Source organism: Fistularia commersonii, chromosome 13 (assembly GCF_037954325.1).
Source record: "Fistularia commersonii isolate RoL2024-O1a breed Wild chromosome 13, RoL_Fcom_v1.0, whole genome shotgun sequence".
In the NCBI taxonomy this organism is placed as follows: Eukaryota; Metazoa; Chordata; class Actinopteri; order Syngnathiformes; family Fistulariidae; genus Fistularia; species Fistularia commersonii.
The window spans coordinates 6,842,501-6,859,336 of NC_141296.1; the positions used below are offsets into that span (position 1 = coordinate 6,842,501).

The following is a 16,836-nucleotide window of genomic DNA, read 5'->3' on the forward strand; positions in this document are numbered from 1 at the left end:
TAAACATAAGTTATCCTTACCGGACATGTTCTGAAGCCAAAAAAAAACAAGAGATGAGGGTAAATCATGGGAAAAGGACTGTTAACAAGATGGACAAAAGGCAGAAACAAACAAAAGCAAACAAAAGGGGCCAGAGACCTCAATGACCCCCGGGGGTGGTTTTTATTCTGCAAATGTTTTAAACACATGTAGGCGACTAATGGGTCTGCCTCTCACATGCAAAGTTTAGTTTTTTAAAACTGAACTGTACAATTGCTTGAAGCCAGTGTGGGTAGAATAAGCAAATTGTAATCATTATTCAATTTTATTTGGTTTCTAAAACCTCATCTTGTTACCTGACGGTTTAGTGTCAAAGCCCTGAATAAATGTCTCCAATTCCATTCTTTATGAAAATCAAAAGCTTACTGCACCCTCTTGGATTCCTGGGGACATTATCTAATTTTCTTGATAGGATGATCCAATTCAGCTCCAATATGTAAACTATACTGTCATATTTAATTAACTTGATAATGAACAGCTAGGATACACCTAACAGCAAGACACCACTCAATATATTTTTTTCTGTTTGCTTCTGATATGTTCTTTGGTTGTTCTTTAGTTCAATAACTGGACTTGTGTACCATGGAATGATGTTACCAAAATAACAGCTGATATAATAGTTGAATAAAAGCAATAAAAGCACAAGCACCGTTGAAAGCACCCACACACCCCCACAGAAATGAAGAGGAGTCGCAAGGCATAGGGATGTGCTCTTCACTGATATTGATTGTGATATCCACATATTCCATGGTAGCATGTGGGTGATGAAGCTGATGTACCTTGCTGAGAACACTAGCACTTTTTTGCTAAAACTAACCTAGAAAGCATGGCATCCGAATCGCTTGTATCTGTAGCCCATCAAATGTGTAACGTTTTTAGTAACATTTATCAAATGGCTGCACAGACTTATGAGTAAAAATCATTATTGTAATATCATGTGGATTAAATTGTGACCATAAACACAAAAAAAGGAGGATGGCAGGTTTCTCAGTTTTCATAGAAAAATCTGTTATTTACTCTTAACATTACTGTTCACTCGATGGTTCGAAGGAAAAACAGTAAAACCAAAAGATAAAATGGGATTAGATGAGATGAGATGAGATGTACTTTTATGATCCCATGCTTGGGAAATTGTTTAGCAGCAGCAGCAGCAGCAAGACATACGAGAGAGTGACAAGCTAAAAATACAAGTAAAAAATAAATTAGAAATAACTCTGAAATGTAAATGTATAAAGTACAATCCAAAAAATGTGTAAATATGTGCAAAAACAAAAGTTTCTCAACTACTCTGGAAAAAAAGAACTGAACACATTACTTGTGCAACAACATCTCAATACTGTCCTTGTGAAATATATTGTGCTGGGCATTGGGTAATGTACTTCTTTTATAACACACGCAATCCATTACTGAGTTACACTTTCAAATAAGCAGCTTCTTTTAGTAGCATGCAGAGCAGCAGCACAACAATAGCCTTTATGTTTGTTATGACATACTAGCTTGATACACCAGGAGGCAACAATTTTATATGTATTTTTGAAGGTGCCATAAGGAACGGAGATTGCAGAAAAGACTGTTTATGAATCATTATTCGTACATACAAGTTTGTAGGCTCAGAAGGCCACAGTTAATCTCAGTTTTAGTGTGAGGGTTGTATTTGTGCTTGTTAATATGCAGGTTGTGTTTGTTGATGAACCTGCAATAACATCATATTTACATGAACAGCTATTGGATCTAAATGTAGACAAGCCTATAACACTTGTACACACAAAGTCACAAGCACAGCATAGTCATTTCATAGTGTGAAAAGTGTTTTACCCTTTCAGAAAAACTACTTTGTTAATGTTCGTAGTTTGTGAAATGTAATGTAACCAGTTAATTTGCAATGCCTGTAAAACTGTACTATAACAAGTCACCTTCAAAACTTAAATTCTGTGGGACAGACTGCAAATGACCGATCCAGATGGCTTTTTTATTTTTACTTTTGTGCAGCCAACTGGATCGGAAATTCACTGTATCATTACAGCCATAGCCTCAATAAGATGGAATACATATATACAAATATATATGCATGTATGTAATGTATGTGTGTGTATTATATGATAAGAATATTTATGTCTTAATATACAATTAAAGACACCCGATCGCTCACATTTCTCTCTCTCTAAAAATCTGACGCTTCCATCGACTAGAAAGCAGACTCTGCCACGTACAGTGCAGTCACATTTCTAGGCCAGTCACTACTGTGATCAGCAAAAAAACCCTAAATAAAACAAAGAGAAGCAAACACGCAAACAAACAAACCGCATATTCATCCCTTCTCCTTTCTTCTCACACTTTCTCCTCTGGCTGTCAGCGAGAGCCAAGGAGGGGAACAGGGGAGCAGATATGGAGCTGAGTGCTGGCAGGGCCTCTGACGATAACCATATGGATCACAGGGGCAATACAGGCCTCGGCATCCAGCGGGACAATCACCTCCACACACAGGATCTGCACAGTCACACAACTGCACCTGTAACGCTGCACAAATGCTGATATGCACACCTCACATGGCTGCAAAAAAAGAGTAAATCACTTGAGCAGAAAACTGCGTTGGCACACAACACTTTCCCCCGAATCCTGTATTTCACAGCCGACCTCTATGCTAATACAATAAAAGCAGAATTGTGACGGCGAAGGTAAAGAGCAACAATATCACAAAGTGGGGTGAAATGTGGGAGTGAAACACAGCCAAGGTCTAGGGTCTCAGCTTCAACAGCTCCAAATCACAGATCAAGCTCTTCAGCTCCAGTAATGGCAGCTTGGTAATCAGTCTCCTAAGCGTACTGACGTCAGTCTGATTTTTCGCATGCGTTCGGTCACCGGCTGCTTCTTACGGTGTGTATAAAAGCAAACCTTTGTCAAAGTGCACATAAATATTGTAGGCCATTGTGTCTGCCTTGCATTCCCTACAATTCCCTATCCTCTCCTTGCCCTAAAATCCTCAGGGGTATACAACATTTAGTTTTTAGGTAAAGGTCTGTGTTGGGCATGAGTGTGTGCCCACCACACAGAATTCATAGATTAGATTAGATTAGTACAATGAGCTCTCTGAAGCTCAAAATACTGAAATACCATTTTCAAGTATTATTTTGACTTACTGAAAAAATCTCCCCTTGATAAATATGTTAATTTCTTGAAGTCTTTCCTAAATGAGAGGCAAGTCCAGTTACCACAAGCCAAGGATTTATCACTGACTTATCATGACCTGGATGATTGAGAAATTCACAGATTAGTGTTGAATATTGTTTTTTGCAATTTTTTTTAATAAAAACATGAGTTGAAGTGACTTCTTGGCTTGACCAAATATCAGTACATGAGACAACACTGAGCTTTTATGTACAGTGGGGAGAACAAGTATTTGATACACTGCTTACACTATTGAAAAGTACCTATGAAAAAAATTACGGACCTCTACATACACTGTAAGTGAAATGGACTTATATTTTGTTTAAGGACTTATTTTAAAAACTACAATTAAATATATATTGACTTGTTTTTCAGACAAAAAATGGTTAAATGTTTTAATTTCTTGAGCAAAAGCTGGAATATATTCATACCTGAAATATGTCTGAGCTGGTTTAGATCATAGATAAAGGACCTTGAACATGGGTATATTGCCTGATATTTTTCTTTGCTGAGACAAGCAGACGTAACAAGTGCAAGAGCAGCATTTTCCTAAAATCCACTTACTTGGGTTCCACGTTCTTACAAGAATAACTCAACTTAAATAAACTGCGGGGGGGGGGGGGGGGGGGGTATTTGCACCATGCATGCTTGCTGTACTGAAATACTTTAAAACTGCAGCAAAATGTGAGAGTAAAAATCAGTATTGATGTCACAAAGTAAAGTAGAGCTCAAGCTTTGATATTGGATTGCAGCAAGAATTTTGAGGCCATCAAAATCTTATATTATTGATACAACACAAAATATAGATCAAAATTTTCTTTTTCTGACATTATAAATTCTAATCAAACAACTCATTGTTTAGTTAAATAAAAAGGTCAAGTAACAGTACGAACATATTTCAAGTTTCAAATGCAATATTCCTGTTTGCTTCTCTTTAAGGTTGTCACAGAGTAATATTGGTTACTGTTATTTCTAGACATTTTGATTGGTGTATATTTTGGAATGATTGATAGAAACCAGGTATGATCCAGTCAGCCCACTATTCCCAACGTGGGCAAAACATACACATTTTTCGGTAGTGCTTCATAATGAATTCCTTTTTAACTTATTTTTTTTTTTGCCAGTGACACGATCAGATTGTCAATACCATTGTCTGACAAAAGTGACATATGCATGTCAGATCAATCTTGCTCGGAAATCTTGCACTGGGTGATCTTTTGTATTGGCAGGCCGACTGAACTGTAAGTTTAGAGTTTCACTATAAGAAACACTATAATGTCAATTACTGATGAAGAAAAAAAAAACATTCTTGCACATTTTTAGAACTGTACTCACACTCAACACCTGGATAAGCTTTTGCAGGTGACATTTTGGGGGAAATGACATGCTGAGACCTAACCATTAACTTACAGATGGATTAAGATACTCAGTCCAAACCATTAACCTTAAAAAAAAAAAAAAAATCAGAGTGAGGAAAGGCGAATAAAGTAAGATGTGTTGACCAGTATATCATTACAGACCAAATCACAGTGAGATAAGAATGACTTAATAGGCAGTGCAGAGAAATCAGAGATATTCCCATACTCCAAAATGTGGAGTAATTGCCTCAGAGTGAGCAGCATGGATATGTACTCCATGCAAGGACAGAAGACAGACTTGTAAGACACATCTATTTCCCCGAGGATTCAATCCATGATATTGTCAAACACTGATAATAGCATTATGAGCCTGTCAGCACCAAAAACAAGTACTTTAAGAATCTTTAGTCTTCGCTGTGCGCTACTATTCCACCGATATTACATTTCATGGCCTTCTTGCTGAGTACTGGACTCAAGTCATTAATTGAGGTTTCTTTTTAATTTATCCTGGTCTAACCACCTGAGAAAATATGACCCATGACAGAAAATGCTGTAACTAGCTTTTAACAAGTAACCCCTGTGTTCCGCCATGAACTATATGGACATATGAATAATGCCAACCACATTTTTTAGAGGCTTAAAGTCATATATGGTTGCATTGTTTCAGCAGTGCAATATTTCAAGTGCATTTAAGTTTTACTTCACTGTATGTTGTGTGTTGACAATAAGTGACAATATATATTTTTTGCTACATATTAATTGCATAGGTAGCAAGGTTAAACCTGGTTTCAAACAAGACACACATTGTGTTTGGACTGGACAGAGGTTAATTTGCTTTAAGCAACAAAAATATCTGATTTTAGGTTAAATATACAGAAAAAAGGGGATAATAGGAGTAACCCAACTAAGCTGCAAGGCTAAAAACGAAATTATCGTCTTGACAATTTCATTAAGTCAAGTCAACACACAATAGCCCAAAAGCATAATCAATGTGTGGTAAAGTTTTGGAAGGTATATTAAAGAGGTAAGAAAATGCTTACCTTTCTGTTTAAAATGGCATCCTTTACTTTACTGCTCATAGTCTGATATCTTTAGGAAGTCTCTTTAATTTATTTTTCATTTAAGATGGAGGAATGTGTGGTCCTCTTGAGCAAAAGTGGTTGAAGCTCCAAATCTCAGCTAATACACACTGCTGTACTTTGACTCCACAACTTATCTTACAATTATGGTTATTTCTAAACCTTTAAGAATCCTATTTCTGGAACATATAATGTCGTCCACAATCCGAGTCTTGACACCTGCTGGGGAACTTTCACTCTGCTCTTGATTTCTGGGTCTGATCATGAAAATTAGACACTACATCTTGAATCTCCCGGTCTGAACACCCCAAGAAATTACATTTCTCTAACATTCCTTCCCATTTGGTTTCCTTTTTCTACTGGCCATCATCGAATATAAACCCCAATATTTGTGGTGCAGATGATGTGTTTATTAGAGAACAACATCAGCAATATCTCCCTGTATTTTTCTCCCTGCATTTAAAAAACAATATTAAATTATTATATGTCACAACAGGATGACTCCATGTAGTGACAAGAAATGCTGCATTTGCTCGTGTAATGAAACTGTCAACAAACTTGGCATGCATACAATATTTTTAAAGGAAATTTATAGATGTGCTGAGCATGGTTTCATTCAGATCACATATTTCTTCCTTCTTTTGTCTGAGACAAGCTCATAGATAAATCTCTCTTGATCTGATGAGAATATTTCAGATTTTAGTGGGAGCCTTTCAAGATCACAGTAGGGGATCCAGCTCAAGACATTTGGACATGGAGCACATGTAAATTCCATCCGTTAATACCCTGGGCTGCTGTTACAGGAATGGCAAATCAAATCTTTCTGAACAAAATCTTATCAGACAAATGTATAAACTAATGACACATAAATCAATGTGACTGTAAAAGACGCACATATGCACACTGGGCTAAATTACAACACAGAAACGAGCTGAAACATTTCCGATCAAGGCCCGAAGGCTCTCGTGTAGTAATCACCTTTGAGACTTTTCGCCATGGAACGCCCACTGTGCCTGTGCATTAATCTAAAACTGCCACTGCACGGGGTCTCTCGTCAAAATCAATCTGGCAAGGCATTTTGGACAAAATCTTGATGGTGATAAATAAAGTAAAATCCAATTAATGTTTAAAGATAATCATAGACACAGAGCTGAGGAACACACAAAGACAGATTGAAGCCCGCAGGGGGAAGAGGGAGATTTCTGACTGAAGCTCCCAGCAGACTGGGGTCTCTACTTTTCTCAGATTTAAATTCAAAAGCTCTCATTTTAAAGAACGTTATCGTATTCCCAACTGGAATCATCCATAATTAACCAAGCAAGCTACTGACAAATGTTGCACGGTGATTTTTTTTTTTTTACATAGATGGCTGGGATAAAAATTAATGTGGCATTTCTATGTCTACTCTTGTCTAATGACTTCATGAGACATACATGAGGTGTTCATGGCTGCAGGAGCCATTTAAAATGTCAAGGATCCGGCGATTAAAATCCATCTCGAACATATCTGAAACAATGCTACTGGATTTTTCCGTGTTAGCAACAGTACGCACTTTAACGGGCTATAATGTAATAGACGCATGTGGTTGGGCGTGTATGATTTCTGCCCTGCTCTCTGGCGGCGTATAGGTAGTGGGGGAGGGGTAGCTCACATTTTCCACCCAAGGATGAGCAATGGTGATGAGGAGAGCTCGTAGGGTGGGGGTGGTGGGCGTGCATCTTCTTCCATAGTGAGCTAGAGCATGCTCATGGGAGGGGGAACGCACACTGGTCATTCTCATGTCTGTGTGAGGAGATGGAGGGACAGATGCTTGTCCACAGTGTCTGGGCTTCTCTGTCTTTCTCTCTCTGACAGCACCACCAACTGCCTCCTCTTACATAACCCCATCCCCCCTCGCCAGGCCCACTGCCTGCCTTTATTGGCTTATTTCTCTCTTTTTCAACCATAGCATTTTCACCCCTCTGACTGCTGCCTTTTTAGCCCCACCATTGTCAGTGATTCGTTCTCTGCGATTCCATCTCTTTTTTTTTTTATTCCACTGTACACGGTGCATGTAGATACTGCTGGACAAAAGCCACATACACCAGGTTGGATTTATATTTTCTCTTTGGAGTTGATGTGTGGCACACACACATCACATAATACAGCACTACAAGAGTCAAGAGTCAAACATATTTGGCCATGTAGGAGGATATTATCAGCTGTTTATCTACTAAGTGTTCAGTTTCAACAACACAGAACCCCTTTCATGAATCATGATTTTTTTTTTCAGCAAACATACTTTCCGTTGAGTATTTAGTAGATATGCTGCAAAAAAAAAAAAGTAATATATAATTTGGTAGTAAAGCAGATGAGACTGGAAAAAAATCTTACATAACCACATGCTGGGATAAATGTGTGAAACATGAAACGAAAGCCTGGTCTGAGGACAGCTGATAAGAGAGGGTTTGTTATAGATTTTCAATGCAGCAAGAAACCAAAGACTGTCAGTCTCTTTTTCTCTCCTAAAACCTCTCAGGCTGTAGTCATATCATCCAGATTGCAGATCATATGTGGGCTCAACTCAGGGGGCTCTTTTCCTCTCTGCCATTGAAAACCCAGCCTCCATTTTACCGCTGTGCTTCTTCTCACTTTCTTTTACCTTGGATGCACACACTGTGTGTGATCAGATGTCCACAGAATATGTATAAACTACGCAGCAGCTCCTCTTGCTGCAAAATACAAAACTACATAGGCACATAGTCATGCATAGCAAGATTCGGTCCTTGAATCTCATGCTCAACAATCTACCCTTCCCCCACCTAAGCTCTCTCTCATGCTCTCATACGTGCACCTTGTTTAATTAGACTGTTCTTCAGAAGCTGTTCTAACCTTTTCCCCGACAACAACAAATTTATAAATCCATGTGAATAAACTGTAGATACAAAATGGGTGCATTTAAAGTGGCGGTTTCATTCACACGGTGGAGTGTGACAGGCGACACTCAGACTGATTATTGCTGAATCTCAATTTTTCTGACGACACGTTCATTATATTCTGATTCTTTCTCACAAAATGGCTTGCTATAAAATGGAGGCGATAAATAAGAATTGAACTCCTAACAGATCACTTAACAGATCCGTAATCTCTTCTTCTGCACGGACCTAATGAGACAAAAGCCCGTCAACGACTTGATATCTGCTGTAAATTTCGACGTATATTAGAAGTCAGTTAGCATCGCTCGAGTTACTGCCTTACGAGAGACCTATGTAGTAGTGGTGCTTTGATGAATGGAAATGCACCATTTTTGGCCTGTGGGACCTGTATCAGCACAAGCCTTTGACGACATACACTAGGTGTGTTAAATCTATAAGCATTCGTCATCTGCATAAACAACCAAAAACATGCTGATCATTTCAGTGCAGTGTAACTGGATCAGTCCTGTTCTGTTTTCCCTCCTCTGCTGTGTCCAATAGAGAGACCACAGATGCACAATTCGAGTCTTCCCATAAAATGACAGATTCAACAAATTATCAGACCCCCCCCCCCCCCCCCCCCCACACACACACACACACACACACACACACAGCCAGATCCCTCTGTCCAAAGCTGTCTAACCCCTGGAAGAGAGGAAGATATCCTACCTGGTCATACCACTCCCGATTGGTACAGGTGCACTCAGGCCACCATCCTCCTTGTCCACTGGAGTTGTTGCCATTTACTTTGGGCCCACCTTTGGACTGGCCCTTTGGATTAGGGCCTCCAGGGCCCCCACCAGAAATAAGCTTGCCCTTACTTCTCCCCAATGTACCCCCTCCTCCTCCCATGCTTCCACCTCCCCCTGAGGCTGGAGCAGGTAAGGTCTGGCCTCCTCCGTACCCTGGTGGGTATCCATAGGGCTCTGCTTGCCAGTCTCCTCCATAAGATGGGGCATCCATTCTACGCAGGGCTGCCATACGGGTCACCTCATAACATTCTGGGCACTTGCAGCAGTGGTGGTGTTTGTGCATGCTGGCTGTGCTGGCTGGGCTGACACTGAGCTGAGCGGCGTGGCACTCTGTCTCTGCTGCCTCCTCAGATCTCACACAGCACGCTGTGATCGCCTCGCAGAGCTCAAATGCCGACGGAAATAACACTAATCACAGCAGTTTTTACAGATTTCCCCTTGTTGACAAATCCGGTCGCTCTCCTGTTTTATTCCTCTTGAATGTGGAAAATGGATCGAGAGGAATGGGATGTAGCAACAGGAAAACAAAAATACAAAATGGGCACGTAGTCTTTGTCCTCTTGACGTAGAAGATCAAAGGAAATATTCAAAATATTCTATATGACCACAGACTCAGAGACCAGCCCTGACGATAGAAATTTCCTCTTGCTTCTCTTGGCTCACAGTGATGCGCATATAACTTCATCTATCTATATCTATGTCTATATCTATATCAATGTCTATATCTATATCTATATCTATATATAGATATAAATATACATATAGAGAGAGAGGTTTATATATATGTATATATACAGTTATATATATATATATATATCAAAATTTTTGCTTATATATCATATATATTTATACACACAAATACATAGAAAAATATTAATATAAACAGACGAGCACAAATACAGGTATGTACAAGGATAAACGTATATATATATCTATATATTATAGATATATATATATAAATATCTATATGCGTGTGTACAAATATATATAGATATACAAACAATACGTATAAATAAATATCCTCGGATGAAAATCTTCCTCTTTTAATTCTTGGTATCTTCCCGTTGTGTCAAAATCTCTCGTTTTTCCTCCTGCAATGAAAAGCGTTGCCTTTATCTCTCTTTTCTCAGCCTGCAGAGAGGAGCTGAGCACTGGATCGCCTCTCAGCCAGCTTGCCCTAGATGTGGAATATTCAGAAAGGATGCAAGTGAGCAAGAGAGAGGGAGAGAGAGAGAGAGAGGGAGAGGGAGAGGGAGAGAGAGATAAAGAGAAAGAGAGAGAGAGAGATTGGTAGGGAGGAGGAGGACAGAGAGATCTGTAGCAGCATCCCTCTAGCACCTCAGCTCTGACAGCCACAGCCAATCAACTGGCAGCCCTGCCATCAGCAGCAGCACCAACAGCACTGAGCGCTTCAGTGGCTTCTCTTAAAGGAGCCGCAACACCTAAACCTCCCTGTTGCCTGCCTTAAGTGAAAAGCTACCACCTCACATATAGTGGCAAGGTACAACAGATACTTTTATTTCACTTATAGCTCTGCATTTTATGACGAAAATATTACATTCGGCTTGAATTTGTCAGCGCAGGGCCCTAAATCCCGATCCACCGACTGCTAGATCTAAGCCACGTTTTTCACCGGACCAATGCAGCCAAAATCCCACTCACAGTGAGCACCCCTGTCCCTCCGACTGGTCACTGGTCACCTCCATGGTCATCTCGAGTTCAGCTTAGACTTAACAGCTTTCTAGAGCTTGTGATTGTGTCACAGTGCAAATAATCTCTTAATGGAGCAGGTGCAGTCGATAAAAATCCCTTTTCTCCTGAGGATCACCAGACATGCTTCTCATCTGAGGATAGCGTTGAATCATACTGCATTACTCTACATCATTCTGTATCCCCCCCCTCATCTACTACCAACAAGCTGCACCAATGCTGATTAACTTCTTTTATTTCATTCTTTAAATCTTGCCTGTATCCCGGAATGAGTCAAAATAAAACATGTGAAAATGACCGAACTCTTAAAGCCTAATTTTAGAACCATAGGGGAGATATTTTATTTCCACAATGATGACATCAACACGTGTTGACAAGATTACACGCTTAGGCTTTCGAGTGGGTGGACGGAGAGATCGAGAGTGAGAATGTGTTTGGAGAAAGAGAGACTATACGGCTTTCATGCAAACTGTGGTTATATTTTCCAGCAAAGTAATACTATCTGAACTGCCCGTGAAGCTTTTCACATGCTTGTGAATTTGCAGATCCACATCTGGGTAGAAAATATTTTGACAGTGAGGGTGAAGATATATATATTTTTAGTGAGCTGTGAGGAAACGTTTCACTGTCGCCATTAAAGCCCTGCATATATACATTATTAATGAAATGTGACGGGAACAGAGCTGGGTGTGTCTGCATGGGGGAGTGAAAATATTTGCACACATAGTAGGGTTCACACACAAAAACCTGCAACCTCTTCTGTGTTTTGATTAAAATCCGAGGAATACAGCCAGTGAATTAGATACATCGCAATGTGTATGACTGCAACCCCCCTGCTAAACTGAGAAGCATTTTAGGGAGAGGCCACACTACATTCTGTTGCAGTCGTACCAGGAGGCATACACAGCAGGCTAAGCCACACTTAATTACATGCAACAGTAACTCACTTCCTTTTAATGAAATTCTAGAGATTTTCTGAGTAGAAAGTGAAATTCAGGGGGGAAACTTGGGCATTTCCAACCAGATTAGAAGCCAGTTAAAGCCTCATGTTACATTGCAGGATGCTTCCACAATCCCCACCAAAGCCAATCATAGTGGTGAGGTAGCGCTTTGAGGCAGCGGTTTAAAAGGACAACGTGAGCATATTGATCACATCACACATCACACAAGTACATGTTGCAACCAACTGTCTTGGGCTCACACTTTCTTCTTTACAATCCATCCCCATCAAATTACACTAATAATACTACTGGGTGCAGCTCGGAGATTTGGAGAGCAAAAAATGATATTTGTTGCAGGTCATAAAAGGTAAAGCCAAAGGTAAGCTTGAGAGACAGAGATTGTTCTCATTTTGGTGGTCAAGATTTGACAAAGCAACACATATATGTGACGTCTAAACATATCTACTATCTCAAGGGGAAATTTACCCTTATGTTACATAAAACAACTTTAAGACACTTTAAATTAGGTTAGGTGGTTTTAGAGTCAGCCAATTCATCGTAGGTATAATAACATTTCCAAACAAAACGTACACCGAATTTTCTCCAAATATCCTGATTTACTGACAAATGGGTTTCAGCAAATGTAACAGTGCAAATATTATTGTCAAATCTCTAAAGTAGACACATAGTCATTTGTAATTATATCACTTTTGTTGATGTGGTACAACACTGAACTGCTTTTTCTATACACTGTAAAATTGGCTAGTATATTTTGAGTCATTCTGCCAATAGACATACAAATCAAAAATGTGGGTAAAAATGTAACTAGCATTAATGAATATCACTATAAATGAAAAACAGTAATGGTCTGATGTTTTCAGTCAGTGCAGTGAATACAAAATTCAATATCTTATACAAGAAAAAGAAATAAAGATGTGGGGAGAGGATAAAAATTGTGATTAACTTATATTACCAGTATTGTCGAGTAACTTGCAATAGCATAATTACAGAGCTGGTTGAAATCAGAGTAGTTTAATCAGTGATAAAGCACCATTCACTTATTATTTCATATAGTATTATAATGTGTATTTATTATACACATTAACAATGCATGTGCTATGCTGCTGGTTGATTTATATGTGCCTAATTCATTAGCTAATGCCTGTAGAATTATGAGGTACCAGAGATACCAGTAAGTTACTCTGAAGCTCTGCAGGTACAGCTGTCCCGTTGTCTGAATACTATGTGTCAAAGATTATGGGATGTGATTTATCAGCTGTATAAAAACCAGAGACCTCTGATGCTCCATCGCTGCACGCTAATTTATGTCATGAATGGAAAAATACTGTTCTTTTACAAATCCAATGTTTCTCTTCTGTCTGCATTCCAGCACATCAGCACCCTCAACACTATCAGCTCAGCATCAACCTGCACTGTCCTTATTACATAAACCCACCTGGACAACCTGAACAAGCACACACAAAGACACATGCCTGTGCACGCACACACACACACACACACACACACACACACACACACACACACACACACACACACACACACACACTCACACACACACAATAATATTGAGCATCGCAACCCCCAACCACTGCACAGAACATGTATTGAGTCATTTCTTGGCATTTCTCAGAGAAGTTATGTGGCTACTCCTTCGTCACCTGACCGGATGTAAGACCATATAAGGGCAGACGGTAGTGAGGGAGTCTTAAAGTGGCAGGTCCATATCAACATGTACTAAGCTGCTCGAGTGTATCCTTAACTAACTGCATAAGGGGGGAAAGGAGGCAATACTTAGGCGTCTCTCTCTGGCATAATTACAACTGAGACCAAACTACTTTTTGCCACAAAAATGGAAGATGCTTAAAGGAGTCAGCTGTATAATGAACACAGATGGATTTTTGAAGCACAACAAAACATCATGGTGCAGAAACAGGAATAGAAAGCAAGTCAATGCAAGACAAAAGATGGAGTTGGAGGGACACTGAAAACCACATTTGCAGGGACCTCCTATATTGCTCCCCCAGTGATCAAAAGCTACATAGCAAAGGCTCCTATTAATAGCAGTGAACAGGATGCTCCACCGCCAATACCAAAAACATCAGCATCAACTGACAGAGAAACTCACACAAATAAGAAAGCGTTGGTATGACGGTAAATGAGAGAGTCTAAACAGGAATACAAGACGGTGAAAACTGTCTACCATTGTCTAGTCTGAGCATACACAGAGATACAAGAGCAGGGAAAAAGACAGCCATGAAATGGAGTTTAAGAAGGAGGTTAAGTGGCATGAAGTGAAACAAAACCAAGGTGAGAGCAGTTGATAAAATGCAATAAACATGCCACGACTGAGGAGAGGAGCTAAGGTGCCTTGTGTGTGGGCAGAAATGCGATGACTGGAGGGGGCATTACTGAAACATAGTGCTGAACAGAAGGGGGAGTAAAAATAGAGAGAAGAAAATAGTGATGCTGAGAAAACAAAAACATGTATGTGTTTGTGAGTGTAGCGGAATGCAGAATCAACTACCTATCCACCTTGCAATGTTGGGTGATGCATATGAAATCACAACGCTTGCTGACTTTGCATCATCAGGACTGTGCTTGATGCATGTAAAAGTGGACCAGAGAAAGCGAGGGGGGGGCGCAAATTAAAAGGGGAATCAAAAAGACAGGAAATCAAGAAGACATAGAAAGAGAGGGAGAGAGAGAGAGAGAGAGAGAGAGAGAGAAAGCGAAAGAGAAAACGGCTGGGAAAGAGTGAGAGAGAGAAAGAGAGAGAGATAGAGATAAAGGGAAAGAGAGGCAAAGCAGTCTGTAGGGATGCAGGCGGGGGAGGAATGTGGTTTCCATAGCAACCCAGGGTGTCCGTTCCAGCTCCGCACTGCACCGGCCCTTGCATCTCAGTCGCATGCTCTCCCAGCCTCTCTCTCTCCCAGCCTCCGTCTCTCCCAATACGAACCATCTATCTCGCCTTCATTCTTCACTCCCCTCTTTACCTTCCCCTTATTTCATTCTTTTAATTTATCTGTTCTGTCTCAGTTCCCCGAACCTTCCTCCTCCATGTGATGGAAGGCGTCACACACACAATAACACATCAGGCTCCAACCAAAACAGCTCCTCTCAGTGAGAGCAAACCTGGGCTGTGTGTCCGTCACCTTCATCTCATGAAGATACCACCATACAACCACGATGAATCTATGAGCGTGCAGCCTGCAACCCCACCCCCCATGTCCCCACCCCCCATTCTTCCAACCTCTTCCAAGTTCCTGATCCTCTCGCCTCCATACACCCACCACTTCCACAAGTTCTGGGCTCAGCTAAAAAGCTCATGCCTGAGGCCACTGTGCTGCCATGTGCCACTAGCTTTGATGCAATGGTGAAGGCATATGAACATAAGACTTTTACCAGCATGCAGCCAAATGGCTTGGACATCTCCATCCTGACATACAAGGAATGTGCTCTTTTTCGCAACTACGGAGCAAGCTCTCTGTCCTCAAGACATAGTTCAGCATTTTAGAAATAGCTAATTTGTCTTCTTGGGAAAAGTTGGATGAGAGGGTAATGTCTTTGACGGCATCAAGAAGATAAATTCTACCTCAGCGTTAGCATATCTAAAACTCATTTTAACATTATGTGGTTTATTTAATCCTGTATGTGTGAGGAAATAGTATATAAAGAGTCAAACAAAATACTCACCAAATTGAGTAATTTGCTAAAATTCTAAAATTCTGCTTGCCACAAAAAACAGTAAGTAACATACTGTATTCTATTTTTTAGAATTTAGAATAGATTTTAGCAGTGCAGTAAATAGATGGTGAGAACAAAATATTTATTAGCTAGGGTAAGCATATTTAATCACACATATTACAAATTAGCATAGCATGGACGGCTAATAAGTCTAGAAAAATATGCTGAAGCAGTTAATAAAAAAATCCCATAACATCTGCAATTAACAGTCTAAAGTTCTCTCATAAAGTTGTATACTTACCATGGATAGGTAAATCTCAAATAGACCTTTGTCCAAATCTTCCTAACTTCATTATTCTCATTACATTATAACAAATGGTTAAAAGGAAAACAAGGCACCTCTGTGTTTTATCTTGGAACCATAATGCGTATATTCACATCCTTTACAAAAGTAAACCAGGCCACAGGAGGTTGTAAGGTCAATGTTCGTGATGCCTACTCAATAATCACAAAACACATAACTTACATGCCATGTTTTAGCTCTCGAAATGCATTGATTTTAATTTCATCCGAAATTGACATGAGAATCCCTACAGGAAAATTACGAAATAATTAATAAACAGCAGGAGACTGCACATTGGGATTTTAACCAGAAGAAAACATTGTATCTAGCCAACTTTAACAGGATGGTTATATCACATTATGTTTCTGTGTCGGTTAAGCGCAGTGTAACTGTATGTCTTTTTGAAATGCTTGTTTCTTCCATCCAGTGACAACCAGTCTAAACTTAACAAAAAAAATAAAATACTAAAGAAGATGCTTCACGTAATGAAAATCGAAAAAAAAAAAAAAAAAAAAATCCACAAATAGAGTCGTTGAGTCACTTTTGCAGAGAAAATTAAAAAAAAATCAAAATCAGAAAGTTGACTGGTAAATGTTCTCAGAAAATCAAACATCTCAGTCAGTATAGTAATTTATACTGATATATATATAGATATAGATATGTAGTATAGATATATTTAATGCAAACCCTTTTTTTATTACCAATTTATCAAATTTAGTTTCTGTGCTTACATGGGTTTATGTGGGTGGAAAGCAATGCATGATAGGATCCCCTGTGGGTGTACAACAAT

At 39.6% G+C, this 16,836-nt stretch overlaps 1 protein-coding gene across 5 annotated transcripts in view; it reads right to left on the reverse strand.

Moving 5' to 3' along the window:
* dlg3 (discs, large homolog 3 (Drosophila)) overlaps positions 1 to 16,836 on the reverse strand; it is an 88,947-nt gene that overhangs the window by 54,791 nt on the left and 17,320 nt on the right. The window contains exon 1 of one of the 5 annotated variants that reach the window (XM_086158659.1): positions 9,265 to 10,104. The exons of 1 other annotated variant lie outside the window; for it this stretch is intronic. In XM_086158659.1, coding sequence (XP_086014785.1) covers positions 9,265 to 9,630 — 366 coding nt within the window. In that variant the 5' untranslated portion in view covers positions 9,631 to 10,104. Of the gene's footprint in view, positions 1 to 9,264; positions 10,105 to 16,836 lie in introns of those variants that run through there. 3 more of the 5 variants (XM_086158660.1, XM_086158658.1, XM_086158657.1) reach the window with 3 other exon arrangements.